Here is a 27,864-nt window from a genome sequence, read left to right as displayed (position 1 = left end):
CTGTATGAGATTTAACTGACAGCTGGGGGTATATATTTTTTACACACATGGGAAGTGCGCATTTCATCAATTAATAAAAGCTTTGGGTAAATCTTAGTTGAGATAGATAAAACCTCAGTTCACAAAACAAGAGATTAAGTTAGTCTGCAAAACACTTCTGATATTTAATATTCCATCTGTTAAATTTGCTTTGGCTAAAGACTTTGTCAACTTGAGCAATTTCGGCTCTAAATGGCAGGTCTAACTATAACACTCGTTTTATGACTTATTTTCATTTGTCTGAAAAAGCAAGAATGCCCCCTTTTGACAATTCCATATATTTCCCCTGTGAAGCCAGGAGAGGGAGTAGTAGGTTGTATCTTTCCCCAGAAAAATCAACACTCTGGATGGCAAGTATTATATTCAGTTCCCCAGCAGACAAAGATTGTACACTCCGTTCATTATTCTTTTTAAAGTATCACAGAGAGGTTTGTTTTGTTTCTCTCTCCAGGAAGCTTCAGAAAAGAGCTTCTCACTTTGTAAAAAATAAACCTTACACATTGATGGATGAAAAGATACTCAGGTGTCTACTCGGGATAATCTGTGCAAGCTCTGTGCTCACTTGCCCTGCTGAAGGTACAACATAAATCCAGATCATCTGCAATCATGTAACTCTGCAGATGCTGGCCAAAACATGATATTAAGGTCAAATAAAAATAGACCCCGCTACTCTTCTGTCTCTAGTTATACAAATTCTACTTTAAAAAAGCCACAATATGTATTTTGTTTGATTTCCGCCTAAATTTTAAGGCTTTTGTACTGCTGCTGCAAAACAGACACACACACTTTCTTCAGGTTCATCTGCAGTGAAACCTGAAAACATGCCTTGAAGTTATTCAGGAATTCTGACAAATTCACCATCTGACTTTAAGCAATTCAAATTCCTGTGTTAGGAAGCTAGTCTTGGTGAGCTCCCTAGGCAGATACTGCTGGACGACATGATCTTCCAGAAGGTGACTCAGAGGAAGAATTAAAAAAACCCAAAAGACTGAAAACTCACTTGTGTATTTTCCAGCTCTTCCAGAGGGTGATGATCTCAACCTGAAAAACAAAAGGGAAAAGACCACAGATTAAATCATAGGGTGTATCAAGTAAGGTATTTCCAAGAGAGAGAAAAATAACATGGTACAAGGCACTAGTCAGATACCAGTTGATGGTTATTGAGGAACTAGGAGCAGAACAGCTGCACAGGCTGGCACCAGGGGATCTGTCTCTCACCTCAGGGACTCCTGAGGACTGACAAGATTAAGAGAGATCTCCATGAGGTGAGGCACCTGCAATCTCTCCATCACCAGCCTCAGTCTCTCACACTCCAGCTGAGAATTAGCACTGTTTTAAAGGTGCCGGGTTTTGAATCCTAGTCCATACTCCTGAGTTCTGCTTCTCTAGCTCAAGTCCTTGCACCCATGTGATTCTGGCAAACAGATGAATATACTCATCTTTATACTCGTGAAGAAGTCACTCTACGTAGTAACTGAGTGTTATTTAGAATTACAGCCTCCTTCAAGAGAGGCAGAGTTGCTTATGGTATTTAATTAACAATATACAAGAGATTTATGGCAATTGCAAAATATCTTATTCAGCTGAAAAAGCACAAATGTTAAGCAAGCAGCATGGAATGACAGTTGAAATTACAGTTTGGGGAGAAATCTCAGGTCAAACATTAGAGAAAAATTTCACCTGACCAAAAAAGTTTGGTTTTTTAAAAAAAAGAAACACACACACCACACACACTAAACCCACACAAAGTTAACTTACAGCTCTCAAAAGAAAGAACATCAAAAAAACCTGCTATATACTCCTGAAAAAGAGAAGCCTTTTTCCTCATGAAAACCAGATTCTTTCTGCATGAAGCGGTAAAAAATAATTTGACTAATTTCCAATGTCAGGGTTTCGACCAGACAAGTTTCCTCTAACAGCACCAAGTTACTGGGTTTAAAGTGTTTATTAGGGTCATTCTGGCTTGTTGAAAACATGGTCGCTGGATTACAAAGAGCCGCGTGGGTATTTAGCCACATATCCCCTATTAAAGCCAAAATGTCTTAAGAGTCACTGTGTGTCTAACTACCTATACAGTTCCTCGAGAGATTTTAAGAGACATTACTCCATCTTTTGCTTTTCCTTCCCATTTGACAAGAGCTAAAGGAGAAGCAACATGTTTTCCAGCAGAATTTGGAGAACTAGTTCACATCCAAAGCGTACCCCTTCAGTCTGAATTTGGTTCCATATCAAATCCTGTTCAAATGTAAGCAGGGTGCTCACTTTCTTAGTTACTTCCACCTGACACTTATCTTTTACAGTAAAAATATAGTTTTAAAATAGCCTTTCATCTTCCTTGCATTATTCAGACCTTTAGTTGCCTACATAGCAGTCTGTTTTGTTTCTACTCCTGTTTAGCATTGCCAAAAGTTTTGTTTTCTTCTTTTGTAAATGCAAAATTAGTACACTTGGTTTCCTAAAACAGGGCTGTTATCAGAGATAATAATCACTTTCTAAAAAGTGTAGAAAATTAATTTACATTGCTTCAGCCTTTTGTTCCCACCTCCAAGGATATTGACTACTACACTCCTTGACTGCTGTTTTCATTATTAAGCAGCTTAGTGATGATATTACTCTGATTTAGAGAATGTTTTATTGGAAGCAAGTTCCAAAGAGCCTCTTTCCTACTACACTCAATGTGTTTAACGTTCACTATCAGCTCAGGTATTTACCAAGAACTCAGAAAAGTCTGTTCTCATTCTCCATCAAAGATGAGAAAATTTAGGTGTCTCTATAGTTACAATGAACTGATTTCTAGAAATTCCTTTATCAAGAATGAACTCTGCTCCAGTGAAATTAGATTCTCCTCATTTTTAAAATTCTCAAGATCATCTAGCCAGCATTGAAGGGATTCCACTAGTGACTATGCAACCTGCTTTTTCTATGCTCTTTCCTCTCTCAGGAAACTGAAGCCTTATCTGTCACCAGCCAAGAAACATTCTGAAAAATCTGTATGTTTTTCGGAAAGCTGCAGGCCTGGAGGTACAGGCTGAACAGCGCTGAGGTTTCTTTTCTAATCGTTAAGTTCTGCACTTCCCATCAGCGGGCACTCCTGAATGCTGTTAATTACAGTACAGTATGAAACCAGCACTATGAAAACCTTTGCAGTCTGAGTAGTTGACGGTAATTAATATTTTTTTCTTCCTACATGCTTCATTGATGGGATACATGAAAGGAGAAATGGAATGAATACGTATGTAGTTTCGGAAAAAAAAGAGGAATCAATCTGTGCAGTTACTGTCCAAGTAAAGAGGTATGTCAGTCTATGTGTTTGTCTCTTGCTTAGTGAAAAATATAGGCTATTTCTGTAAGAGTGAAAATAAACACCAAGTTACAGGGTAATAGTTCCTGATCCATGTCTATGTTATCACTTTAGACCCAGCCTTTAGGAGAGACCTTCAGTCAGAATTTACATTCTGCCTCATACTATTACATGATAACTGGATTTGCACAGCATCATTATGAATCAAGTAGGTTCTTTCCACAGCCATGACTAACTAGGGGTGGAGAACACATACCACATAAACATCTAAATGCCTAATCACGTTATGCCTCAAAAAAATAATTTTACTTCCTGTTTTTTTGCCTCAAGAAATTGTGAGTATTGAAAGAAATCCTGAAGCTAAACCAGACAATTCAGAGACAGTGTTACACACTGTTGTGGATTCATGAACAAGTTCAGCTTCACAGCACCCATCGCTTTCTAGGATCATCACACTAACTCTTCCTTACTGTAGAATATATTCAGTGGCGTTGTTCATACGAAGAACCTGTTGGTCATCCATGAAGGGAAGGAACAAGTAGTTTAATAAAAAGGATGGTCATGTTGATGTGGCCAGAACTATTTATCAAGATGTGTATGATTTTTGCTGTGTAACTTTAATCTCTGTGTCTGTTTTTTGCACAGGTGATATAGCAAATCACGTAAAGCTAAGCATTAAAAGTAAGACTTTTTGAGATCGAACTAGTCCCTGGTTTCACCCAAGGCTAAACGTCCCTGAAGTTTGGCAGATGAGAGCGTAATTTAAAACAAACCTTGCACAAATTGGTATTATTTTTTAAATATCTGAAATAATTGAATATTCCTATACAAAATAGCAAAGAACACCTAGAGACTTCTCTTTGAAGAGTGAACTGAGCCATTGCAAAAAAGGGTTACCAGAACTAGTTATCAATTAAATGAGAGCTCCTCAGGGAAAGCAGAGTGCTCTGAAGATGGAAAAACTTATCCGTCAACAAATTCCTACTCAATCAGTTTTCAATAATCCCAGAAAACAATAACACAGTACATCCAAAAATCTTCACAGGAACCTTCCCTGTGAATACCTCCCTATTATTACATTGCTGTAAACAGCAAGGAAGAGAAGGAACACCTTTCAGACTAAAATGAAATTTGTTAATAGAAAAAGACCAAATATACATTATTTAAGGGGAACCAGGTGGATGAGAGTACAATAAAGATGTAAGCGTGACTGCTAGATACAAAGTAAAAATTTGTGAGACTGTAGACTGGGGGCTTACTTGCACAATCGCCATTTTCTTTCTTACAGCATAGAGAAAATTTAAGCCAGGAGTAAGATAAATTTATACCACCTGGAAACCCTCTGTATTTTAATAAACTTGATGCACCTGAGAATGAACCCTGTATTCAGGGTGTGTTTTCCCCACACACACTTGAATACCCATCCCAGGCACTATATTCCTAAAGGCAGCCCTTGAACTGCCTTATTTCCAAGCAATTGTCATTAACATTTCACTCATTTTCCACTGTTCATTTTTGTTCCTCTTGTTCTCACTTCCTATTCTCACTCAATTTTTACCTGTAGCTGAGAGAATACCTAATAGATGTGTTAGAAAAATTCTAGCATAACATACAAATATGAAAGTACTTCTAGTTATGTTGATTCTGTCCCATATGTTTGTTTGCCAGTCATCAAGGCAAGTGATTGGATATGCATATCCACATGTACAGATATGCAAGAAGTCCTAAAGAATACTCACACATGAACTACATCATTGTAATGACTTTGTTCTGTAATGCTCCTCTTTTCCAAGTTTTTCAGCCCATTATTCATCACTCTCCCTTGCTTCATTCTCTCCTCTTTTCAGTTAGGATTTATTTTTTAAAAAAATTACTTGTTTATGTGAAAATCACCATTACTTCCATGCTTACCTTGCACAAACCAATTCCCTGATTAGACAAATGTTTAAACAAAAAAGAACAATTATTTACGGTTTACTTTATCAACTACAATGTAGAAGCCCTGTGAAAAATGCACCAGGCTGAGTACAGGTGCCAAAACCCACTAAACTCTTTAAAAGAAGGTGAGCTTTAGCTATGTCCATACTCCTCTTTCCCAGCTCCTCTCCAACTACTCTAAATTATCTTTTCACTTCAGAAGAATATGACAGTAGGCTTTAAAGTATTTTTCCCTCTAAATTTGGAGGTGTAAATACAGAGGAAAAGCCAGACCAGTGTTTAAGTCACACTACATTTTTAAAAGCGCTCACCCGCTTCATCATTCTGTAGTATGGTTCATATAACCTCTGGGAGTTGCCCCTCATAATTACCCAGGAAAAACACTACAACTATTCAAATGGAAAGTCCAGAATGGAAGCAAGCATACAGACAACATCACAAGATTGTATTTACCTCTCGTTTTCTCCCTCCCTATTTCAGTATAAGGAATACAGGAACACACAGACAGTATGGGAAAATAAACACTGTGAACAAACAGGATTTTCCTCAGTGAACTCCATGAGGCAACAGAACTCCACCCAGACAAAAATTATACACATTTGGATGCACCGCCCATCCATATTGCTGTCTAGGCAGCAATTATTAAAAGGATCAATATAAATCTGCTGTAATGGAAACACAAGTAAGTTATTATTTGCTTTACATTGTTTTGTTTCCCTTCAAACAATGGGTCATATCAGGAACTGGTTAAAAAGAAGCAGTCCTACACAACCAGCTAAAGAAACAAGCCTCTGCCTCCTCGAACATGGGAAACCAGGTAGATGAAGCTGCTGAGAGTTCCCTGCCATTGACTCAAGTTTACAATCAATTTGACTATTTTTTGACAGATGGTAACTTTCTGCATGAAGCTGAACATAATGCTATCACATTAAAAGGTGAGGAAAAAAAAAACCACACCACGCACCACACTTCAGCAAGGTCTTACTACGAGGTTAATGGATATGAAAATTTCTCCCAATTCTCACAAAGAATTGAGGTGTTTCAGTAATTATCGGTATCCATTCCCTCTCTTTAAAGTTTCCCTGCAAGCAGCAATCAGAATTATACACGATCTCTGCATGAAACTAATGAATTCATGACAGAGAAGACTCCTCAATGTGATAGGAGTTAGTGCATCAGGGTATTAGCATCAGGCTTTAATGCCCAAAACCAGGCTCACAGCCACGTTCGAACTATAATGGACTAGAACAAATACCAGCGCTACACAACATCAGCTGTCCAAGGACTTGGGTTCCCACCCCCACCCAAAATAAAAATAAACAACAATGCAAAGATTAAAGTTTGTTCTCTTCCTCTATCAAGAGAAACATAAACGTTTCTGCTCTCCATACAAAGTTATTCATACACAAAGATCCAGCACATTCATCTGTAGAAAACTCCATTGAGGTCAGAGGAAACACTTTTTAAACATTAACAAGTTAAACCTACGCAGCACTCCAATAAAATTAATATTGCCTGTAAAATGAAGGCAAAATGGTAAAAAAAACCCCCACAGGCACAGCCCATTAAGTTTGGGCAATGCCATCCTAGCAACTATTTCTGACCCAAGGAACTTCCTGAAGCAACTCCTACCACATAAGATTCTCTTCTTGTAATTTAAGATTGTTTCTCTAGAAAAAGTGTACTTCTTCCCTCTCAACTTTCCACCCTGAAAGGAACCACCTTAAAGGTAAACTGCAATGGCAAAAAAATTCGTGCACATAATACCTTGATAGGTTCAAATCAAATCTTAAAATAATTCTGGCCATATCAAATCTTTACAGAACCAAAACATTTAGGCTGTCTATAGGAGATGCAAACACTTCAGAAGAACACTGAAACTCACCACCTTAGCCTCCCCCTCAGAGAAAATTATTTTGTGGGCAAAAATGAGTGAGGAGGAAAGGAAAACAGCAGATTTGGGTTTGGTTGCAACAAATACACAGCATAGGAAACAGCTGGCAAAGAAAAACATCCTCAACACCCTCTACTATCATCCTGCTAGTTGCTATACATTAAGGCTGTACCCCACTGTCACACGGCAGAAGAGCCGAGTCCTTTAAATGTTTGGCTCAGGCAACCAAAAGTAGAAAACGGCTAGAAATAATACTGCCAAGTGATTAGAAGAGAACTGGTTGTAAATTTAAACACCATTCTGATTCATTAATCTCCAACAGCTAAAGACAAACCTAGAGCAAAATTAACATGATTGTAAACTAAGCACTCGTGTCCTGTGGCTATTTTTTGGCCTGCTGAGAGAGAATGAGCTGATCAAAGACAGACACTTCATTGAGAGCAGCAAGATTAGTGATGCTTCAGCGAGCTCACAGTTAGTTCCCATTAACTAACCTGTTTTAGAAGCTGGTAACACCATAATTAATCTTTGCTTCAATTTGAAGTGAGAGGAGGGAGCGACCCATCCATCTCCTGGTGACATTGCACCTGCCCTACAAGCCTGTGTAAGTTTACTCATAGTCTTTTGTTGTTGTTGACCAGGTGAAGAGCTGTAACTAATTTCACATTAAGGGGCACAAGGTTTCAAGGCTTCCCTGGGAAAGCAGAGGTGTTGTTTTGCTGGCTGGATGCACAGTGGCAAGTCGAAATCCTACCTAGTGATGGCAATTAAGCCAGGAATCCGCTATATCTGTCAGTATCAGAAGCTAAAAGCCAGCAGCAGCCAGGCTAGAAAGAAATACAGTGCCATAACAGAGTTCTAAAATCCTGCCCTTCAAGGCAAGCTTAGTGTTTTGGCAGCAGCAGTTAGAACTGACTTAAAATATTTTATATATTTACATTTCTGAGAAGCTTGTTAGGTTATCAATCCCGACGTTTCATAGAATTATGCCCCTTAAATAAATTGATGAAAAGCAAAGAAAAAACCAACCCAAAACCACAACTAAAAAGCCTTCATCCACTTGTTTAAATTCGTCTGAAATGTCTTCAGCAACCTCACCTTCTACTGTTCACTGTTATCTCTCACCATATATCTTCCCACGTAAAGTGACAGATTAGTAAGCCTTGAGAACATTTGTTACAAAATGCAGCTTTCCAGAATTGAATTTCCTGTTATTTTTAGCTGATATTCATCAGTACCTAAATGTATATAAACAAACTATGGCTGACAAAATCTTTCTCTAGTGAAATATAGTACATTACACAGATAAGATCCTCCACATTTGTAATAAAAATCCAAAGTTTGAATAAAATCTTTCCTGACAATTTTTTCTCTGTTATGTGGATATTTTATTATCATGCAAATATTTCCTTTATAGCAGTTTCACCTTTCAGCCAAATTTTTGTTGAAGCAGAAAGGGTCAGATGTAGTAGTTGGTACATAACTTTTCACTGTTAGACCAGTTTCAAATATAATGGAACTACTCTATGAGAGTATAGTTTAATTAAGCAAGAAGTATCTTGTCTGTATAGTGTACAGGATTTTAACTTGGGGATATTGAAAGAATATCATCGTCCTCTCAATATGTTATTTCTCCTTCCCTCAGGTCAATGCTTCTGACCACATAGCTACACAATCAGACACTCGAACTGACATATCTAGCCAAAAAATTAACACAGCAAAAGACTTAAATTTAAAAGATTAGCCTAAACAACTTACTGGAAGTGTGCATTAAGCACAAAAATCAGAACACATGCAGCTTCTTTTAGCCAAGAATAAGTATTTAGGCTGTTGAATTTTATAAGTCTATCAAACACATGGTGTCCTACAAGTGCTTTCTAAAACACATCACACTACCATTAATTTTACAGATAAGATTAAAATACAAAACATACAGACTATAACACGGAAACACACAGACGATGTATTAGTATTTATGAAACACATCTCCATAAAATCACTAACAGACTAGAACTACTCAGATATCACCTCGTTTACGCTACAAAGCATGTTCCTTTAGAACATACCAACTACTTTAAAAAACAAAACAAACCCAAACCACCCCCTAAATCACTTTAAGAAAACAGATTTCGCTTTTTCAGTGTGTTATCTGGATAACTTGTAAACACACGCATACAAAAAGTCCAAACTAACGATATTTAACTGGTTGCCAGACACGTCTAGGATAAGTTATAGAAAAGTATTTTAAAGTTATTATGACAGACATAGCAGAGGAAAACACTACCTTAAATTCTCCTCAAATTCTACACATTTTAAGCCACAACCTGTTTTAGCCACTGTTAGGCATGATACTGTGGAAACTACAGAGGTAAAATGCAACAGTCACACATTAGAAAGAAACTATTATCAGTAGAATGCAACAGTTACATGTTACAAGTAATGTTACGCAAATAGCTCGCAAACAAAAGAAACTCGATTTCTACAAAAACAACTATAACTCACAGAGCAGCCAACCCAGTCTCATCAGTTCTGTCCTTCGAGGAAAACTCTCAACTGTCTTCAGAAGATAATACTAGAAACTAAAATACATAAACTCGAGCAAAATAACAGGAACGCTATTGAACTGTTGCTCTCAGAGCACTTCATAACTGCCCTATTTCCATTAAAAGTAAATTATTTCTTAATTCGAGCTCTCTCCGCTATAAAAACTTAAAACCTGACCACCTCGCTTCGCCCATCGTTACCACCCTTTATTTCCCAGGCACCCACTGCCTTTTCTCTTTAATACTTTACGTGATTGAGGCAATCAAGTTAAGCTTGATTAGTCTTAATTTCCATTTAACATCAGAATTGCACCTGAGGAAAAACTAGTTTGCTTGAAAACCTGTTAATTTTTTCCTCAGTGTTGCTGGTGATTTAGAGAAAGGTGTCACCTCTCCAGTAAAAACATTCCAACTCTTACACCTGTGGGCAAATCCAGCTACTGTCGCGACACTAAAGGATGCAGCAGTAACAAATAAAAAGAGCAGAGACTAATCACCCATCTAAATCCGTAAAAGATAAAAGCAGGTGTTTGTTCTCACCCCAAATAGATGGTAGCAAACTGGGACAAAACAACAGGAGTCAGCACAGAAGCAATAGTTTTCCTGATTCTAGGACCACAGTAGTGTTGTGATGAGCATAAAATGTTAAAGAAAACTATGATAAAATTCTGATAATAAAAAGGGCATAACTAGGGGTTGTAAAAAAAAAAAAGAGCTCCAAATAAATCTGCTTGAGAACTTTTTTTTTAAATTGGCTTTACCATTACAACTTCTTTCTTTCTACAACGTTCTTTGCATGTTAGTGCAAGTACTGCTGTGCAAATATTCACTAAATAGAGTCATTTTTAACTCTCCATAGCATGAAGTTATTTGAGAAGGGTAGGTAAGGCTATCCTGCTGCAAGTACCTTCGCATCTGGACAGCAAACATTTGTGTTGTTAGTTTGTTGGAGCTTCAGGACAAAAGTTTGTGTTTATTCAAAATATCTTGCAAGATAAAATGTATTTCAGTTCGACAGAGGCACTACAGACACCCCAGAAAAGTACAGAAGTGATGTATTTGTTGATCTAACAGAAAGCTGCTTATACAGCAAGACATCAAGGCAGTTGGGAAGTAAATTTTTTTCTGAAGATTTATTCAACTTTACAGAAGCATTCTGGTTTTTACCTTTAACTTTTTGCAGGCTCGATCGTGAGCAGGGAATTGCCAGGAGAATATTCTCGGGGGCTTCTGGTTGCTTTAATACGCAGCTTGTAATAGACAATGCAACGGACCTTGTTGGCCCGAGATGATGTACGGCAATAAGCTGTGGTGAGTACTCGGAACTACCTGCTGTGGTTGAGCGTTCAATCCGCGTCCCTGGGGACATCCCAGGCCAGGCCGGACGGGGCTCTGAGCAACCTGAGCGGGTGCAGATGTCGCTGCTCAGGGCAGGGGTGGCACTGGATGGGCTGTGAATGTCCCTTCAGCCCAAGCCATCCTGCGATTCTACACCGCGATCCTCCCCGCACCAGCTCGAGCCGAGCGGCGCTGAGCTCGCCGTCCCACACTCGCTGGACGCGAACAAATCAACATCACACAAGCCATCGCTCCTCTCTCCGGAACGGCTGTCGGGAAGGCGGCTGGTGCGTGTCCCCGAGGTGAGGAGGGACACGCGTGTCCCCGGGCCCGCTCACCGGCCGGCCCCCCGGCGGGGGCTGCGGCGGGAGTTTCCCTCAGCGCTGGAAAACGTCCTCGCCGCGTCCTGGCGGTGAGAGCCCCCCCTCTCCTCAGGGCGGGGCGTCTCCCCTCCGCGCCCCCGCCTGTTGTGCATCCCCCGGGCGGGGGCACGGCGGGGATGTCCGCCCCGGTGCGCCCCAGCCCGCCTGGTCCCCGCCGGTGCCCGTGAGGAGAGCGGCGCCTCAGCCTCGCGCCGCCAGGGGGCGACAGGCGGCCCCCCCCGCCAAGCCCCGCCCCCGCCGGGCGCTGTCGCTCTCCCGATTGGCCGAGCTCCTCCCGCGGCGGTCGGGATAGGCGGCGCGGGCGGTGCGGGGAGCAGCGCGCGCCGCTGGGCGGCAGTTGGGCTGCGCGGGGAGCGCTGCGGGCGCCATGAAGGAGAAGTGCGGGTGAGGCGGCCCCTCCTGCCCCAGCCTCGCCCTCAGGGGCTTTCCTGCCGCAGCCCCGTGAGGCAGCCCGGCCTGACGGGGCGGGAGGCTGCGGGGAGGGGGTTAGAGCGGGAACCTGAGGGAAAAGTCGTGTTTCAAATAAATGATAAAGCTTTAATGCGTGGTAGGCGAGGGGTGCGGGAGCCCCGCGTGTCGGAGCGCCTGGTGGCGGTGCGGTTCTGTGGGGGGTTCTCTGCTTTGTGTTGTCGCCGTCGCCTGGTAACGCCTTGGCCGGTTGTGCCCAGTTCGGGCTGAGCTCTGCTCTTAAACTGAGCTCTGGTCCCGGGCTGAGCGCTGGTCCCGGGCTGGGCACCGCTCCTAGGCTGCCTGTCCAGCTTAAACTTGGGGGAAAAAAAAACCCCAAAACTGTGGTTTTGTCAGGATGCCGGCGTCACGGAAAAGGTGCTTTTGCTTGGCAGCAGGTGTTACTTAAGCGAAGGTCGCAGGGTTGGCTTGGTGTATGTGGTATTTTGTGGGGTGGTGTTGTTGTTTGTTTGTGGGGTGGGGGTTTTGTACATTGTTCTTGTGTGTGTGTGGTGTTTGGCTTTTTTTCTTTGTTCTGTGTTTGTGGGTTTTTAAAAAATTATTATTTTACATTTTTTGTCTGTGCTCTCAGTTTTGGTGGTTCAGGAGCTGGTTTCCAGTCATTCCTCCTCCCAAGCAGTGAGGGTGGAAGGGGCTGAGTGACACTTTTACTCATCTTGAGGCAGGCTGGACACATAAGTTTAAAAAAAAAAGCATTTACAATGACTTCTCATACATCAGCATAAGCACTGATGGCTGAAGGCAACTCCCTGAACTGCAATAGTGTAAACTTATCCACTTTCTCTCAGAGTATGTGGAAGAAATGCTGGTGGCTTTGTAAAACTGTAAATAAGTGGCAAAACCTGGGGGGAAAAAATCTATTTAACTTCTTTGTGTAGAATTGGGATCTATCAGAACAGAAACATGTTGGAGCTGTTCAGTGGGCAAATCATAGCAAGACTTAGCAAAATATTAAACTGCAACATATTTCTCATTTGAAGGATGGATGAATAAGTAGTATGCCATGTATGCTCCTTTATGTCTTAAGATCCCTTCTTTGTATATGCCTGGCAGTCTGCTACCCTTGACAGAGAGAAGTTTTGTGGGTTTTTTAAATATATATTTTTTTAATTGCAAAAGAGGAGCATATTCTATTGGGCATAAGTTACTCTTTCAATAAAACTTTCCAAATGCCATTTTCCTCAGCTTTTAAGTCGTGGGATCAAACTTTCAGTAATACATGCAAGCAACTGAAAAATATCTACTATTGACTAAAAGAGTTTTATTATAATAGTATCTGATATATCTAATTGATGTTTTTCTTTAGGTAAATTTCTAATTATAGTCTCTGTAGGCAGAATGGGGCAATGAAAAGCAGATGGTGGCCTTCTGTACACTGGAAAGACTCTGAATGCCAGCAAAGTCTAAACCTCATTCTTGTTTTGTGCAAACTTTCTGAAGTGCAAGTTGTACAATGCAAGTAATACTTAAAACATGTAGGAAGTTGCTGCTGCAGGTGTTTTAATTTAGATGTAATGCACAGCAATTAAACATGGGCTTTTCTTCTGTATTTATTATGAAAATGATATCATAAATTATATATATGTCATAAATATCATTAATATTTTTACTTATGGAGTAGAAGTTTACAATGCCTATGAACAAGGCAATTGGGTCAAGGCCTAGTTACACTTGTAGGTAAACAGCTGTTGTGACTGGGGAGACTAATTGATAGGACTACAGTTGTAATACCCCCCCAGCTTTTTGGAAAACATGTAGGAGAAAGTTTGAAAAATGAGTTAATAGAGAGGAAGAAAACAAAACGCCACCAAAACCTAGATTACTAAAATCTATGTCTGCAGTTGGGTAAGCTCTGTGAGAAATCCACCTTCCTTCAATGGAGGAGTAAAGGTAGCAAGTAGAAATAAGGAGCCATAATAAGCTGTGTTTTTTAAAAAAAACCCACAACAACAAAAGTGTTGAAGCTGTCCTGTGAGCACTTCATAATCCCATTCCAGCTGAAATGGGTCAGATACCTTCAATAGTTATATCTCTTGACTAACCCAGCTAATATTTGAAGTTGTCAATATGTGAAGTAGAAAAATATCCAGTTTGAATAATGGCATAATTAATCCCTTTAGCCTTGGGGTCTGGACTTGGACTCTTTGATAAGCATGATGAGTTGTATGGACCTTTTAATGTTTCTCCTGCTTTTGCTACTAGTGTTTCTGTAAAGCCCCTTGATACATTAAGTGCAGTTCTTACCTCCCTTAACTTGTGCTGCTTTATTTGCTGACATACATCACTTGGATTTAGATAAAACAGGTGGGTGTCTGATGAGGAACGGTTGAGGGAACTGGGGTTGTTCAGCCTGGAGAAAAGGAGGCTGAGGCGAGACCTCCTTGCTCTCTACAACTACCCAAAATGAGGTTGTAGCGTGGAGGGTGTTGGTCTCTTTTCCCAAATAACAAGTGATAGGATGAGAGGAAATGGCCTCAAGTTGCAACAGGGGAGGATTAGTTTGGATACTGGAAAATATCCAACCTATCCAGCCCTTCCTGGGAAGGGTATCAGGCATTGGAACAGGCTGCCCAGGGCAGTAGTGGAATCACCATCCCTGGAGGGGTTGAACAGACACGGAGATGAGGTTCCTGGGGACATGGTTTAGTGCCGGACTTGGGTTAACAGTTGGACTTGATGATCGTGAGGGTCTTTTCCAACCAAAATGATTCTCTATGTACAGCTAAGCCTTTGAACTATAAAGATAGAACTGTGTTAAGAGCGTGAGGCAACATTGGCTGTGCATGGTTTGATGTTTTCATTAATATTTTCCATAAACAAAAGCAAGGTAATAATTTACTGTATCAACTCTGTTTAACAGATCACTTTGTTATAAGTCTTCCCTCTACAATTAACTATAATGCCCTTCCAGAATCAGTGGAAGCACATTTAACTAAAAGAAGCCAGCGTTAAATTGTCTTGTTTAATGTTAGCGGGAAGCTGATGGGAATATCCTTAAATCAAAACTGATAGGAAACTGGAAGGTGTCCCAAACTTCTGCTGTATGTAGCATCAGCCTTAGAACTGATCACCATAAAATTAAAAGGTTTGAATTCCACTAACTGTCTGGATATAAGTTGTATTAAGGTGGTGGCAACTTGGATATGTTCTTATATCCACAAATGTTTTTTGAAAAAGTAGTTGTGAATTCTAACTTGAAGTTGTCTAAAACTCATAAGCAGGATTTTAATTTTTCCTCATTTATGTTAATTCTGGGTAAAAGAGCAGAAGTTTATTTGGAAACCTGTAAGCTGAAGGGTGTTTTCCAGTCAGTTGTGGTTTGTTTTTGTTTTGATGGGGTTTTTTTAAGTCTTCAATATTTTATTTTCTCCCATAGTACTTCCAGGCGCCAGAACCAGCAAAGAAACTACGGAGTTACGTCTCCAGTTAGCTTGGCGCCACCTGAGGACATTGATCGCGTTCAAACGCAGAAGTTAATTGAAGCAATGAAACCGTTTGGGGTGTTTGAAGACGAAAAAGAACTGAATCACAGGTATAACGAGGCTGTAAAATTTGTTAATCTCTTGTGGGTTTTTTTAGGGCACACTTAACATTCATTTTCTTTACAGGCAGGTTGTCCTGGGAAAACTTAATAACTTGGTGAAGGAGTGGATCTTGGAACTTGGCGAGAGCAAGGTAAGGACTTTTTATAAGTTCTTACCAAAATAGCTAAAGCCTTTTTGTTTCTTTTAAAGGCCATACTGCTAGGATTCATACTGAAGTTCAACGGAGCTGTAGTAACTGTCATTGAAATAATGTATAAAACGTACTGCAGAACAAGAACTTGAAGTCTTTGAGGCACTGAATGAATTTGTGAAGTGTCTCTATCAGTTGACTTGTAGCAGTTAACAAAGCTGAAACAATGTACTGTGGGGTGAGATAGATGGTAAATGGGCACTAATCTTGCCCCAAACAGCCTACAGCACTCAATCTACTTTGAAATTATTACCCTAGACTTGCCTTTTGTATAGCTCTTAGATTGTGTTAATTTATGTGTGCCTGCTGCAGGGAAGACTAATAATAGGTCTTAATTTGTGGATATTAATGAAAGGACTGCTACATTACTAATCTTTTTTTTTTTTGAGTTGCAAGCACCCACTTCAGAAAAAGAATATCAGTCTATTAGACTAATAACTCCGTAAAGGAAAAGATATTGTCTATGGAGGATGTTGTAGTCTTTCTGCAGAACTTGTATGCTAGTTAAACTTGCATGTACATCAATGTGTATCTTATATTCTAAAGTAAACTCTTTCTCTTCTGCCCACAGAAACTTCCCACTTCAACAGCAGCAACTCTTGGTGGCAAAGTACTTACATTTGGCTCCTATAGGCTTGGTGTACACACAAAAGGTAGAACTTCCATTTTCTGGTCATAGTTCTAATGTTTGAAAGTGACTTCCAACAATAACAGAAGAAATGGAATCTCTTTGCAGGTGCTGACATCGATGCAGTTTGTGTTGCGCCTAGCCATGTAGAAAGATCAGATTTTTTTCAGTCATTCCTTGCAAAACTTAAACATCAGGAAGAAATAAAAAATCTAAGAGTGAGTAAGCTCTCTCCTTGATAGATTATACAACTTCTACAATAAGAATATAAATGTTAAAGACTCATATTGGTAGTGAATGTCTTACAAGCCAAAATTTTTTAAAAAATTGTTTCTGAGCGCCTTCTAAAATACTATTTTATGCAGCATGAAAATGTTGAAGTCAAGCTTTGGGTTCCTTTTCCCAGTCACTGCACATCACATAAGAATCTGTGATACACTTGTCCCCTGCCCATGGTTTGGGAATGAGTCCGGTGTACCAAAAAGCAAGGCTGTCCCTAGGAGCCTTACTTTAATCTTAGGTGTAGTATGGGACTTGGAAATAAGGTAATTACATGCAGGAGGAGTCAGCCTGAAAACTAAGGAAGCTGAATGTGATGTGGGAAGGCTTCTGTCAGTGCCTTTTCCATGGGGTTCCTCTGGATCTACTTTAGGATCTCTAGTTTATTCTCTGGGCATGTTCTTCTCTGGCTGTTCAGCCTGAGATTTTGCAGAAGAGATGCACACCATCAGCTTTACATAAAGCTAATAGCAGCTGTGCTGTGAAAGTACAAAACTGCTTTGTAAAATCGCTCTCGGGTGCGTATGTTGTGTACCTTGCACGTAAAACAACTCCTGAGAAGTTTCTCTTAGCCTAGTCTTCTTTGCGCAGGCATTTTTAAAAGACATCATATGCATAGCTAATGAGCCTTCGTTTAGATGACTGTCACCTAAAAACAGGCTCACAGTGGGTTGCAGTGCAGTTCTAACAAGCGGTGTACAAAACCGAGAACTGTCCCATAAGGTAGCTGATAGCATCTCAGGCACAGGAGAAAAAAAAATACAGAAGACCAGTGCCTACTGTCAAATGTGGACAGAATTTTTTAGATTTCTCTGGATGTTAACCAGTAGTAAGATAGCTACAGAAATCTCTTCTCCTCTTTGCTACCAAGGTAAGTACTTTACAACCGCTTATACTGATGGCTAATTGTGTGTTGTTTGTTTATTATGATACATGATGAGCCTCTGCATCTCTTGGCTCAATAACTTTTTAAAGCTAGTATTAGTGCTGTATTAGCGCTATACTGCTTGCTGCTTCTTAACAAGTTTTTTGGTTTGGAAGCAACTCAGTCTTTATACTGAGTAGTTTAGCAGTGTAAATTCCGTATTTTAGGAGAAACTTTAAAGGAGCAAAAAATGTTTTCTTACACAGCTATCCTCTCCTTTGCAGGCTGTTGAAGATGCGTATGTACCAGTTGTCAAGTTTGCGTTTGAGGGCATTGAGGTAAGCGTGTTTTTTTTTTCTTTGAGTAAATTTTTCTTGCTTAGGAATAGGACAACTTTTCCAGGGACCCGTGACTGTGCTATTTTTGACTGTAACCTATCCCGGAAGAAGATATTGCGGTAGAATTGGAGCTCATAGGAAAATAAGCCTCTAGGAAATCTGGCAGGAACGGGAACATCAGGGACATATTTTTCTAAATCTGTGCTGTAGATCAGGGTAACCTGCTTGAATAGCATTTATCTCACAAGGGTTGTGCAGAGTGCGACTAGAGGCAGTGTCCTTGCTCACTCTTCCTGGCTTTCTACAGAGGGATGTGTGTACTGTAGTTCACCATATGAATCACGTGAGCAGGCTAAATGTTTTGTCACAAATCAAAAATAAAGCGGTCGTGAGACAAACAATCTGAAAAATGAAAAGTAAGGGTACTCAATTGACTCTCACCAAGGTTTGTCAGCTGCAGGAATTCTTGGATCTTGAATACATCTTACACAACGAATAAAGGCCTGTGTGGTGTAGTTACTGCTTGGTATCACTACGATGAAGACACTTATTCAATTACCTCTTTGTGGCCTTTAGCTGGTAGAGACATTCACAGAATAATTTTCTTGCCTCAGATGTACTAAAAACCAGATACTTCAAGATCAAAAGGACTTACTGCATAAAGAAAATGCTCTCTCCTTTGCTGAAGTATAGTTGAGGTGATTGAACTTATGTCTTAATTCTATGAATAGTTTTAAGTTCCCTTTTAACAGAAATTCTAAGTTTGAAGTATCTTTTCTACTTAAAACAACCCCTCTTCCTTTTCCTAGCTTAAAAAGAAAGGGGGGGTGCAATGAAGGTTTTATAAGTAAAATATGGAACTTCTAGCAATTTTCTTGAATTTTCTGGCAAATAAATATCTTGGGAGATGTATTTAGAGTTATGTGACTATAGATAACAATGTTAACCACTCTTTTAGACTAGACTGTTCCCAATTAGTGTGCTGTTTGCAAACAGCGCAGCATTCGAACTCACAGTTGGCACTTTTTTCCTCTTAAGATTGATCTTGTGTTTGCAAGACTGTCTGTGCAAACTGTTTCTGATAATCTTGACCTCGGAGATGATTCACGTCTGAGAAGCCTGGACATAAGATGTATACGGAGCTTAAATGGTAATCATATTTACACTTTTTTTTAAATAAAGTGTTACTAAAATTGGCATAGAATATGCGTTACACAACCTAAGCTTCTGTACAAGATGCAGAAACTGATTTCTTGTATACTTGATATCTGAGGAGGTGGCAAGTGGGCCTAAAATTTTTTTTTCAAGGAGTTGTGTGTTTAGATAGATCTGTATTCATGTTTCTTTGATCAAGGTGTGTGCGTTGCTCCAGTTTGCCACAGAAATTGCTTCAGATGCATAGGTAGAGCACTTGATAGAGAAGGATGAGTTGTAGTTCATTAAAAACAAAACAAACAAAAAACCAAACACACACGCACCAAACCTGAAGGCTAACTTGCTCACCAGTTACCTTAAGTGATACTAAATATTATGTGTAATCTATCATTTTGGAGGTAATACAGAACAAGTAATCCAAATTTGGGTTTGCAGACTCGAAGGTTAAACTGTAATCTATTGATCCAATATCGCATAAAACTGACTTGTACCTGTTACTAGGAACTTCTGTACTTGAACTTTTTTTCTTGCAGGCTGCAGAGTTACTGATGAAATACTAGATCTAGTGCCAAACAAAGAGAACTTCCGGCTCACGCTCCGTGCAATTAAACTGTGGGCCAAACGTGAGTAATGTGATTGTTTGTGATCTTTAAACTTTTCAGAGACGCCACATGCTGAATAAATAAAACCATTAGAAGTACTTCAGCTTCAGATATATGTTTAAATGAGAGTTTTTAAACTAAACCGCAGGTTTAGTTTAAATTCATGGTCTGTCCATGTGGTAGATTTTGTGTTTTTTAATAGAGGTAGAGTGGGGAGAGGAGGGAGTGCCTACAAGACAAGATGATGTGTTTCTTGTCAGGAACCTGACTACAAATGATAAAAATACCTAGATAAGTATAAAAGCTTGATACACAGGGAATAAGAAAATACTGTTTGTGCATGTGGCTAGAGTAAGTGGTAGAAGAATGGCGGAACTTTTTTCTTAAGGGAAATTGAAGTGCAGCAGTAGTTGTAGCCGTGTGGGCAAATTTCAAAGTAGCAGGATTCTGGGAAGTGGTGTGGTGATGATTCTTCTCATCACTGTAAGGACCAATTGTTGCGCCGCAAAAATAACGGACTTTGAGGCTAAAGTGTACTAAGTGTTCTATAGGTTGTGAAGTTGGTGCTGTAAATTGAAAGGAATATACTTGGGTATTGAAGGATGACAGGCTAACTACTGTGTATCCATTCCAGGACGTGGCATTTACTCCAACATGATGGGATTTCTTGGTGGCGTTTCCTGGGCAATGCTAGTAGCAAGAACATGTCAACTCTATCCGAATGCTTTGGCTTCTACTCTTGTTAACAAGTTCTTCTTGGTTTTTTCAAAATGGTAAGAGCTATTGTTTATTTTAATTTATATAAAGAAATAATGCTTCTAGAGAGAGTCCTTTATATAAGATCTACATTGACAACATTCAATCCTGCCCTGAATTACATGGCAGAATTTTAAATGGACAGTTAGTTACTGGCTTTTCTTACACAGGGAATGGCCAAATCCTGTATTGCTGAAACAACCTGAGGAGAGCAATCTTAATTTACCAGTATGGGACCCTAGGGTACGTAGACCTCAAATTCAGAAGCCTTTAAACTTTATTCTAACCAAAACTGGTACTAAGTGAATGTATTTTAATATCATAGGTGAACCCATCAGACCGACATCACGTAATGCCCATCATCACCCCAGCCTATCCACAGCAGAACTCGACATACAACGTCTCTACATCAACACGAGCAGTAATGGTAGAGGAGTTCAAACACGGTAAAGTTCTTTCCATGCTTACTAACTGATTAAAAAGGATAATTCTTGCGGTATGAAACCACATTATCTGAACTGGTTGTATTCTGTGAGGTGTTCTGCCCTTCTAGGTAGAACAGATATCTGGGAAGTGCACCTGTTGCAGGCAATAAGGGACCAGTTTTACAACAACCAGTTGTAGTAGACCTGCATCATGTCAAGAGAATTCTTGCTTTTTGATCTGTCAATTACTGTTCAAAACCATTATCTTGTCAAGTTTAGATCATGCTCTTCTTTTCTTAAAACCAAAATGCTAATAAGGTTTTCCATTTTAATTGTAGGTCTCGAAGTGACAAATGAGATCCTCCAAGGAAAATCAGACTGGTCAAAGCTCTTTGAACCACTGAACTTCTTTCAGAAGTACAAGTAAGTATGAAATCTGTTGTCTGAACTTGCAATGATTTACCTACTGGTTAGCACAGTGAGTTTTAACTAGCAGTCTAAGTAGAAGATGGCATTAATGTTTATGGAGAACCTGGAGGTAGAGTCATATGGATTTTGGTAAGGATAAGCATAGGGAAGATAGAAAAACTGTATGGTATGTGACTGACACAGTTTTTCTTAGAAAAAAATCAAGTATGATATTTAGAATATAGCAGAATGCAATTCTAAAGGATGTAATCAGGGTTTTTTTCAATTAATGCTACACAGCATACAATCTGGCTTGTCTGGAAGTCATATTCTATACATTTAAGGCTGTTTTGGTTTCACTTGAAATATTAAGTCCTGAGCTAATATATTAATTTTCCCTCTAGACATTACATTGTGCTGACTGCTAGTGCCTCTACTGAAGAGCATCACTTAGAGTGGTAAGTCTTATTTTAAATGTGGGTTCAATACATAATTGAAACTCAGATGTTACACTTTATTTTTGTTAACTGTATTGACAAATGGAGTATCAAACCCTGCCAGCTAGGCATGGAATACAGCACCATCAATACCGTAAAAAGGCAACATCTCAAACTACAGTGTGTGTGAAACAAAAATCTAGTATCTGCTCAGCTGAATGAAACTTATTACTTGTTGATTGGTCAGCATTTTTGTATTAGCAGATTGTATTATAAAAAGGCATTAACTACTGTGCTGGATGCAGTTAAAAATTAGTAAACATCTCTTCTTATTATTAGGGTTGGCCTTGTTGAATCTAAAATTCGTGTGCTGGTTGGAAACTTGGAGAGGAATGAATTTATAAATATTGCACATGTGAAACCACAGTCTTTCCCTGGCAACAAAGAACTCTGTAAACAGTGAGTTTCATTATTTTTTCGGACATACAATTTGGCCAATGTATTGTAACTTGTTTGTATTCATGCACCTCAGCTCATCTCTGAGAGATGTTCAGTTCCATAGGTATGAGCTCTGACAGGTGAGATTCTGAGCGTGTAAGGTTTTTTTAAAAAAGGGAGAACTTCAGAGAGAAGTACTCTGAGAACTTAAATATGGGCTGACTCTAACCTTTAACTGCTGCATCCAACTAAACTGTTTTGCTTGATCTCTTCTTAAGAGTAGATGTTTACATCCAAATAACTGTGCATAAATGATGGATTTGTGAATCTGTCTTTTTAGGAATGGCTATGTGTCAATGTGGTTTCTTGGACTTGTATTTAAGAAAATGGAAAATGCCGAAAGTGTTAACATTGATTTAACGTATGTTATACAGTCATTCACAGATACAGGTAAGCCTATATTTGGCTCTAGTCTTGTAGAATTTGTTTGTGTGTTGTTTGTTTTTTTAATCTAACAGAGGTTGCTTCACCAAGTGAATTGTGTTTCCTTCTGGTATTAGATATTTCTATAGAGAGCAACATATAGAAGACTAGCTTTAAAAACGTACTACTTTGTACTACTTTTGACACTTTGGCAAAGTCAGTCCATCTTGAAACAAAAGTGTGTACTACAGGTGTGTACCACATGTGAAATAATAGTTCTGCAGATCATACTGTAAACGCTCACAAAGGAGCTGCATTCCATGAAGTGGACAGTAAGATGCGAAGCCAGGAGAAGCCGTTTACTGGGTGTAGCTATACTCATCAAAACCAGTTGTCAGTTGCTGGACTTTGAAAGTGGGAATTAACTGTATCAGGCTCTAAGATACATCGTTAATGCCCGTTGATAGTGTTTTTTCCAAAATAAGTTTGTATTACATGATCTCAGAAATTTGAAAGCCAGTGAGTTGTCACTTTGTAATTATATGCGGTTTTGCATGTAAACATTCATGTTCATCTTCTGTTACGTTATTTCTACATCTAGCAAAGTAGTAATATTGCAAGTGTTGTTAGATAATGCTAGAATAAAGCGGTTTTCTCAACCAGAAAACTAATGGTTAAGGAGTATTATCTCCTTCAGGTTAAAATCAACTTGGATGTGAGCTGCATGATTAGCAAACAGCTGTAACACAGCACACACACACATATATTTGCACTTAAATAGCTGTTATATATCTGGTCTGTACTGGATGTGAAATGTGCATCTAGGGTCACGTTCATATTCCTGAGACTCGGTGGAGTCCTTGGGTAGCATTTCATGTTCAGTTAGGCTGGAAACTTCTTGCTCTTTGTTTAGGCTGGACGGACTGAAATGCTTGCTGTTTCTAAAGAAACCATATGTAACTTTGATAAATACCTAACGCAAACATCCCCACTGAGCTACAACACTTAATTTCATGTTAGTTTACAGACAGGCTAGCAACCTCAACGTGCTGAAGGAAGGGATGAAGATTGAGGCAGCTCATGTGAAGAGAAAACATCTCCACTATTTTTTGCCTGCAGAAACCTTACAGAAAAGAAAGAAGGTATAATAATAATTTGGCTCTTGTTCGCAATATATTTTTGCTTTAATAGTTACTTGAAGACTTCATTTTCTTTTTTAACTGTTGTTTCAGCAAAGCATGCCAGATATTAGTCAAAATGCTAGTGGGCTTCAGTGCAAAAGGACTTCTTCAGATGGAAACTGTTTGGACAGTTCCAGAGACATGGACTCCAGAACACTGTATAATTCCTCTTCGTTAAATAAGATATCTAAATTGGAAACATCTCCGGCAGAGACAGAAAGGTTAGCACCGTAACCTTAGAACTGTGAAGAAGCTGCTTTTAACTGACTCACAATGTGAATGTTCAGGATTTCTTGTCTGAATTGGTGTGGATCAAAAGCATGTGGAGGGTTCTAATGGCTTCAGGAACAAAGTTGACATTTCTTTTAGACATATGGTGGGAGACAGGTTAAAGAAATCCTTGAAAAAATTAATTTAATGTGCAAGAATGAAGAACAACTCGATACCAGAGAAATTATTTGGTCTTGAATATAAATCTAGTTAGGTTAGTGTTTAGCTTGAAGCCAGAGTATTTTATGTGTATGTAATTGTTCTTTCTAACAAAAAGTACGGTCAATGTCAAGCAGTATGAAGTTCTGATGAAGTGCTGATCTTGTTCACAGAATCTCTAGAGCTGCTGGTGACTTAGTGGAGCAGTTTGAGAACTCTGGCACTAAAAGTGTCTGTCACTTCCTGGGAAGTCTGTCCATAAGCTACTTCAGCACAGGAGGAATATGTAATCTTGAGAATTATAGCCCAATACTACCAAATACGTAATGCTGCTGTGTTCAAGCTGTTTGCTACCGTAGGAGTAGCATAAAAAAAAAATAGGATGCACATACAGGTAGAATAGATACATTCATTAAAAGCAGCACAGAGTGCTGGATATACCAAGCCGGAAAACAGTACCAGTGCATAGAGACTCCCTAAAGAAAATGCGTAAATTTAAATTTGTGGTCTGAAGGTCAGCAAAATGAAGGTCTTGTGCTAGATTGCTTGTGAATTTGTGGTGTTTAGTAGAGCTGTGACAATGAGGTAACAAGGTAGATGTTTGTCTTGCATGTACTTTCTGGAAAGGAAATGCATAGTATTTTTACAGACTAGCATTTTGTAATTCCAGTGTCTGCCTTTTACAGAAGTGTCGTATATCAGAGATCTAATAGTGCTAAAAACAGAGAGAAGATACATTGCGTGGCTGTGCCATCAGTGTCTAAGGGATGCTCCGTTCCTGTTATTGATTCAGGTATCTATCAGAAGTAGTGGGTGGAATACAGTCTTTAATTGCATGGCTGACCTCTAAAAACTGGGTGTTTCCTACAGAAATGGAGGCTACGGTTTCACTAAGAACGCTGGGACCTCCAATTGGTTGCACTATTCCAGGATATAGCACAATTGCTCAACTCAGAGCACATTTTGTCCAAGGACAGCAAGAATTGAGCGGGACTCCAACTACAGATCCTAAGAATGCTGCACCTAAACGACCTTATTCACTGACGACTAAAGGACCTCATTCACCTACATCGGGAGAATGCCCCAGGAAAACGATGGGTAGAGAAAAGGTAAGGAAGGGGGATCGTAGTAGTATTAATTATTTATGTAGAATGAATGAAAGAACTGAGAAGAAATGCATGTGTGTGTATATATATATTTCTAAATGATTTAGGAATCTAAATTTAAGCATAATGATAGTTTTATCAGGATGTAGATATGAGAAATTGTTTTGAATATAATGTATAACTATTAAACAATTTTGTTTGGTTGGTTTTTTTGTTTTTCAAAGATCTGGCACTAGTGACCGCTTCTGGTCTTGTGGGCAGAGTCTCTAAATACCACTGTACTTATATATTACTGCACTGACCAATTGCTGAATGAGCTGGCTCATTTGGAAGCAGTTCTTAAAACAATTCAGAAAAAATATATGTCGAAATGAAGAGGATATTAATCTTATAAATGTAAAAGTATGAGCTAAATTTGTTCTGCCAGAGATGATTTTTGAATGCCTATTGAGAGTTTTGCTGCTTTAGAAATCGGCGACCTACTCAAGAGGTCATCCACTGCTGAAATGACAGTGTGGAGTTGCTCATTAAATCTGGGTTTTGTGGAAGCTTTAGCTTAATGCTCGATTTGTTTTATTGCTGTACATAAATCTACTTAAATAGCTGTTCCTGTGGCTTGACCTCTGATTTGAGGCAGGCACAAAGAACAGCAAGGAATAAACTCAATTTTGATACCTGTAAAGAATCGACTTGCAGAACTGTTATCTAGAATTGAATATTTCAAGGTTTGGGTAGTAAGACTTTGAGAGACTTTAGATTACTGTGTGGTAATGGTAGTCTTGAATAAATGTTGTTTTAAGAATGGCCACTAATAGAGTTTAATGTGTTGACTGGAAGCTGTGCCAAAATATAAAAGTAATTTTAGTATAGCAATTACTTTGAGTCTGTGTATTCTGTTCTTCTAGTTAACTGGCCAGGATTCAACATTTAAAGATGGTGGCAGTCCAGAAGATATCAGAAGATCATCTACAGAAAATGTAATTTTAAAGTGATTTTATTCAGTGGACTAATTGAAAAGCTGCACAGATTGTTCTCTTGCATAAACTACCTCACATAAATACTCTACACGTATATTAATGTAAACAAAATATGCTTTTTAGTTTAACTTATTTCAGTCCTAATTTCCCAAATGTTACACCTGTATGACCTGAATTTTAAATATTGCTACTAGGTGATCTGGTAGTATCTAGCATCTTGCCATGATTGAAGTAAGCTTCTTTTTTTAAACCACTTCATTCACTGATGTAAACTAAAACTACCATAAAGAATAAAGCATTTGCCCTCTCATAGGGAGGATAAAGAGCTTTATATTTAGAGTAGCTTGCTACTGAAGCATAAACTCTTGAGGGAACAACCTCAAATCAAGAGGTGGTCTTGTTGATAGAGTGGAGGTTGAAATATTAATACCTGAAGTGCTGTATGTCTGCCTATAGGGCCTAAAAAAATAAAAATTAATTAAAAAAAAAAAAAAGGTGGAGATTGTCAATGCATATATTCAGTTTTTAAGTATGCCAACTGTCAGACCTTGCTGTTTCTTAAGTCACCAGTTTGACAATACTGCTTAATAAATCTCTTCTGGTTTCTTTAGGGCGTCCTTGGAGGAAAGGCCATGCTGATTCCAATTATCAGCACATCAAGATCACAGGTATTATATATTGTGCCTTCGTGTTCATAGGTAAAGCAAAACTAGTATTTTCATTTTAGATGTGGTGGTTCTAAATAGCTGGTAAACTTTTGCCTATTGTGCCTCCACCAAATTCAATAGCTGAACAACAACCTTCCAGATTTACTCACGGCAGTGAAGCCAAAGCTTCCAAGTTTATTGAACTTCAGAAACCTCGTTTCTGTGCACTCAAACACTGACGCAATTTCCTGATTTCCTTTTTTCTTAAGCAAAAAGATCTGTGCTCCTTGCAGATCTGAGCTCTTATTATCTTAAATACTTGTATGCTGATTTCTGTGAGAAGACTTGAAAGCTTTGAAGTGTGTAAGTGGCTTTAACTCTTGTGTCATGTAAAATGTTGTGAAGTTAAGGGTTATAAGACTGGAAGTAATCTGGAGAGTAGAGACACTGTTTTCCTGGTCCATGGATCTGAGAAGAATGGGAGCTTCATCTACTATGCTGTTGAGCAGCTTGTAACTTATGCCCCTCCTCAGAAATATAATTCTCTCAGTTGAGCCAGGAAACAAATGTGCAGGGGAGAAAATGCTCTTTCTATGTAAACTGGTGGTAACTAAACAAGTGGTATGGTGAAAAAATCATTCTCTGTAAATAATTTGGGTTTGGGCAATACTGTTTTGGTACATAATGTTATGTTCAGCTAGGAATAGGTTTATCTGCTGCTACTTCTTAATTAATGAATTTAAAACTTTTTTTTTTCCCCTGGCATCTTTTTCTGTGTTGTAGAGGCTTTCCAGTAAAGAACTACCAGATTCTTCATCTCCTGTTCCAACAAATAGTATTCGCATTATTAAAAGATCCATCAAACTTACCCTTAACGAGTAACCGGTATCTCCTCAGGTAAAGATAAATCACCTGTTCGGTGGTCCATGTTATTGATGTGTATTGCAGTTACTAACAAAGTATGGAAGGTTCCTGTTGCCATACTGCAATTGGCCAGTTAAAAATCATGGTCTTATTTTATAGTACTGTTAGATACTTGCTCCCTTTTGAATTACTCTTTGCATGTTCTTGTAACAGTTATCTGTATTAGTCTTTTTAAAAGTCTTAGCTGTCACTAGCTGAAACAGCTCT

At 39.0% G+C, this 27,864-nt stretch overlaps 1 protein-coding gene across 1 annotated transcript; it reads left to right on the top strand.

The window, feature by feature from the left end:
- Positions 1–12,241: 12,241 nt before the first annotated feature.
- Positions 12,242–27,615, top strand: PAPOLG (poly(A) polymerase gamma). The gene is made up of 22 exons (XM_065631353.1): positions 12,242–12,261; positions 15,281–15,436; positions 15,513–15,579; positions 16,211–16,292; positions 16,376–16,485; positions 17,696–17,749; positions 18,788–18,899; positions 19,438–19,527; positions 20,141–20,279; positions 20,433–20,505; positions 20,588–20,708; positions 21,026–21,110; positions 21,500–21,553; positions 21,872–21,991; positions 22,311–22,420; positions 23,414–23,535; positions 23,626–23,795; positions 24,690–24,796; positions 24,874–25,112; positions 26,015–26,086; positions 26,698–26,754; positions 27,517–27,615. The coding sequence occupies exons 1-22, from the start codon at positions 12,242–12,244 to the stop codon at positions 27,613–27,615; spliced, it is 2,259 nt and encodes a 752-aa protein (XP_065487425.1).
- Positions 27,616–27,864: the final 249 nt, after the last annotated feature.

This window comes from Caloenas nicobarica, chromosome 3 (assembly GCF_036013445.1).
Source record: "Caloenas nicobarica isolate bCalNic1 chromosome 3, bCalNic1.hap1, whole genome shotgun sequence".
NCBI lineage: Eukaryota > Metazoa > Chordata > Aves > Columbiformes > Columbidae > Caloenas > Caloenas nicobarica.
Note: the sequence above shows the minus strand (reverse complement) of the source record. Positions and strands in the feature narration are given on the sequence as shown.

Coding starts and splice junctions, on each gene's coding strand:
- PAPOLG (XM_065631353.1), top strand. CDS start 12,242: ATGCCGGCGTCACGGAAAAG. Junction 12,262..15,280: donor ATGCCGGCGTCACGGAAAAG/GTGCTTTTGCTT, acceptor TTTCTCCCATAG/TACTTCCAGGCGCCAGAACC. Junction 24,797..24,873: donor CGTTCCTGTTATTGATTCAG/GTATCTATCAGA, acceptor TGTTTCCTACAG/AAATGGAGGCTACGGTTTCA.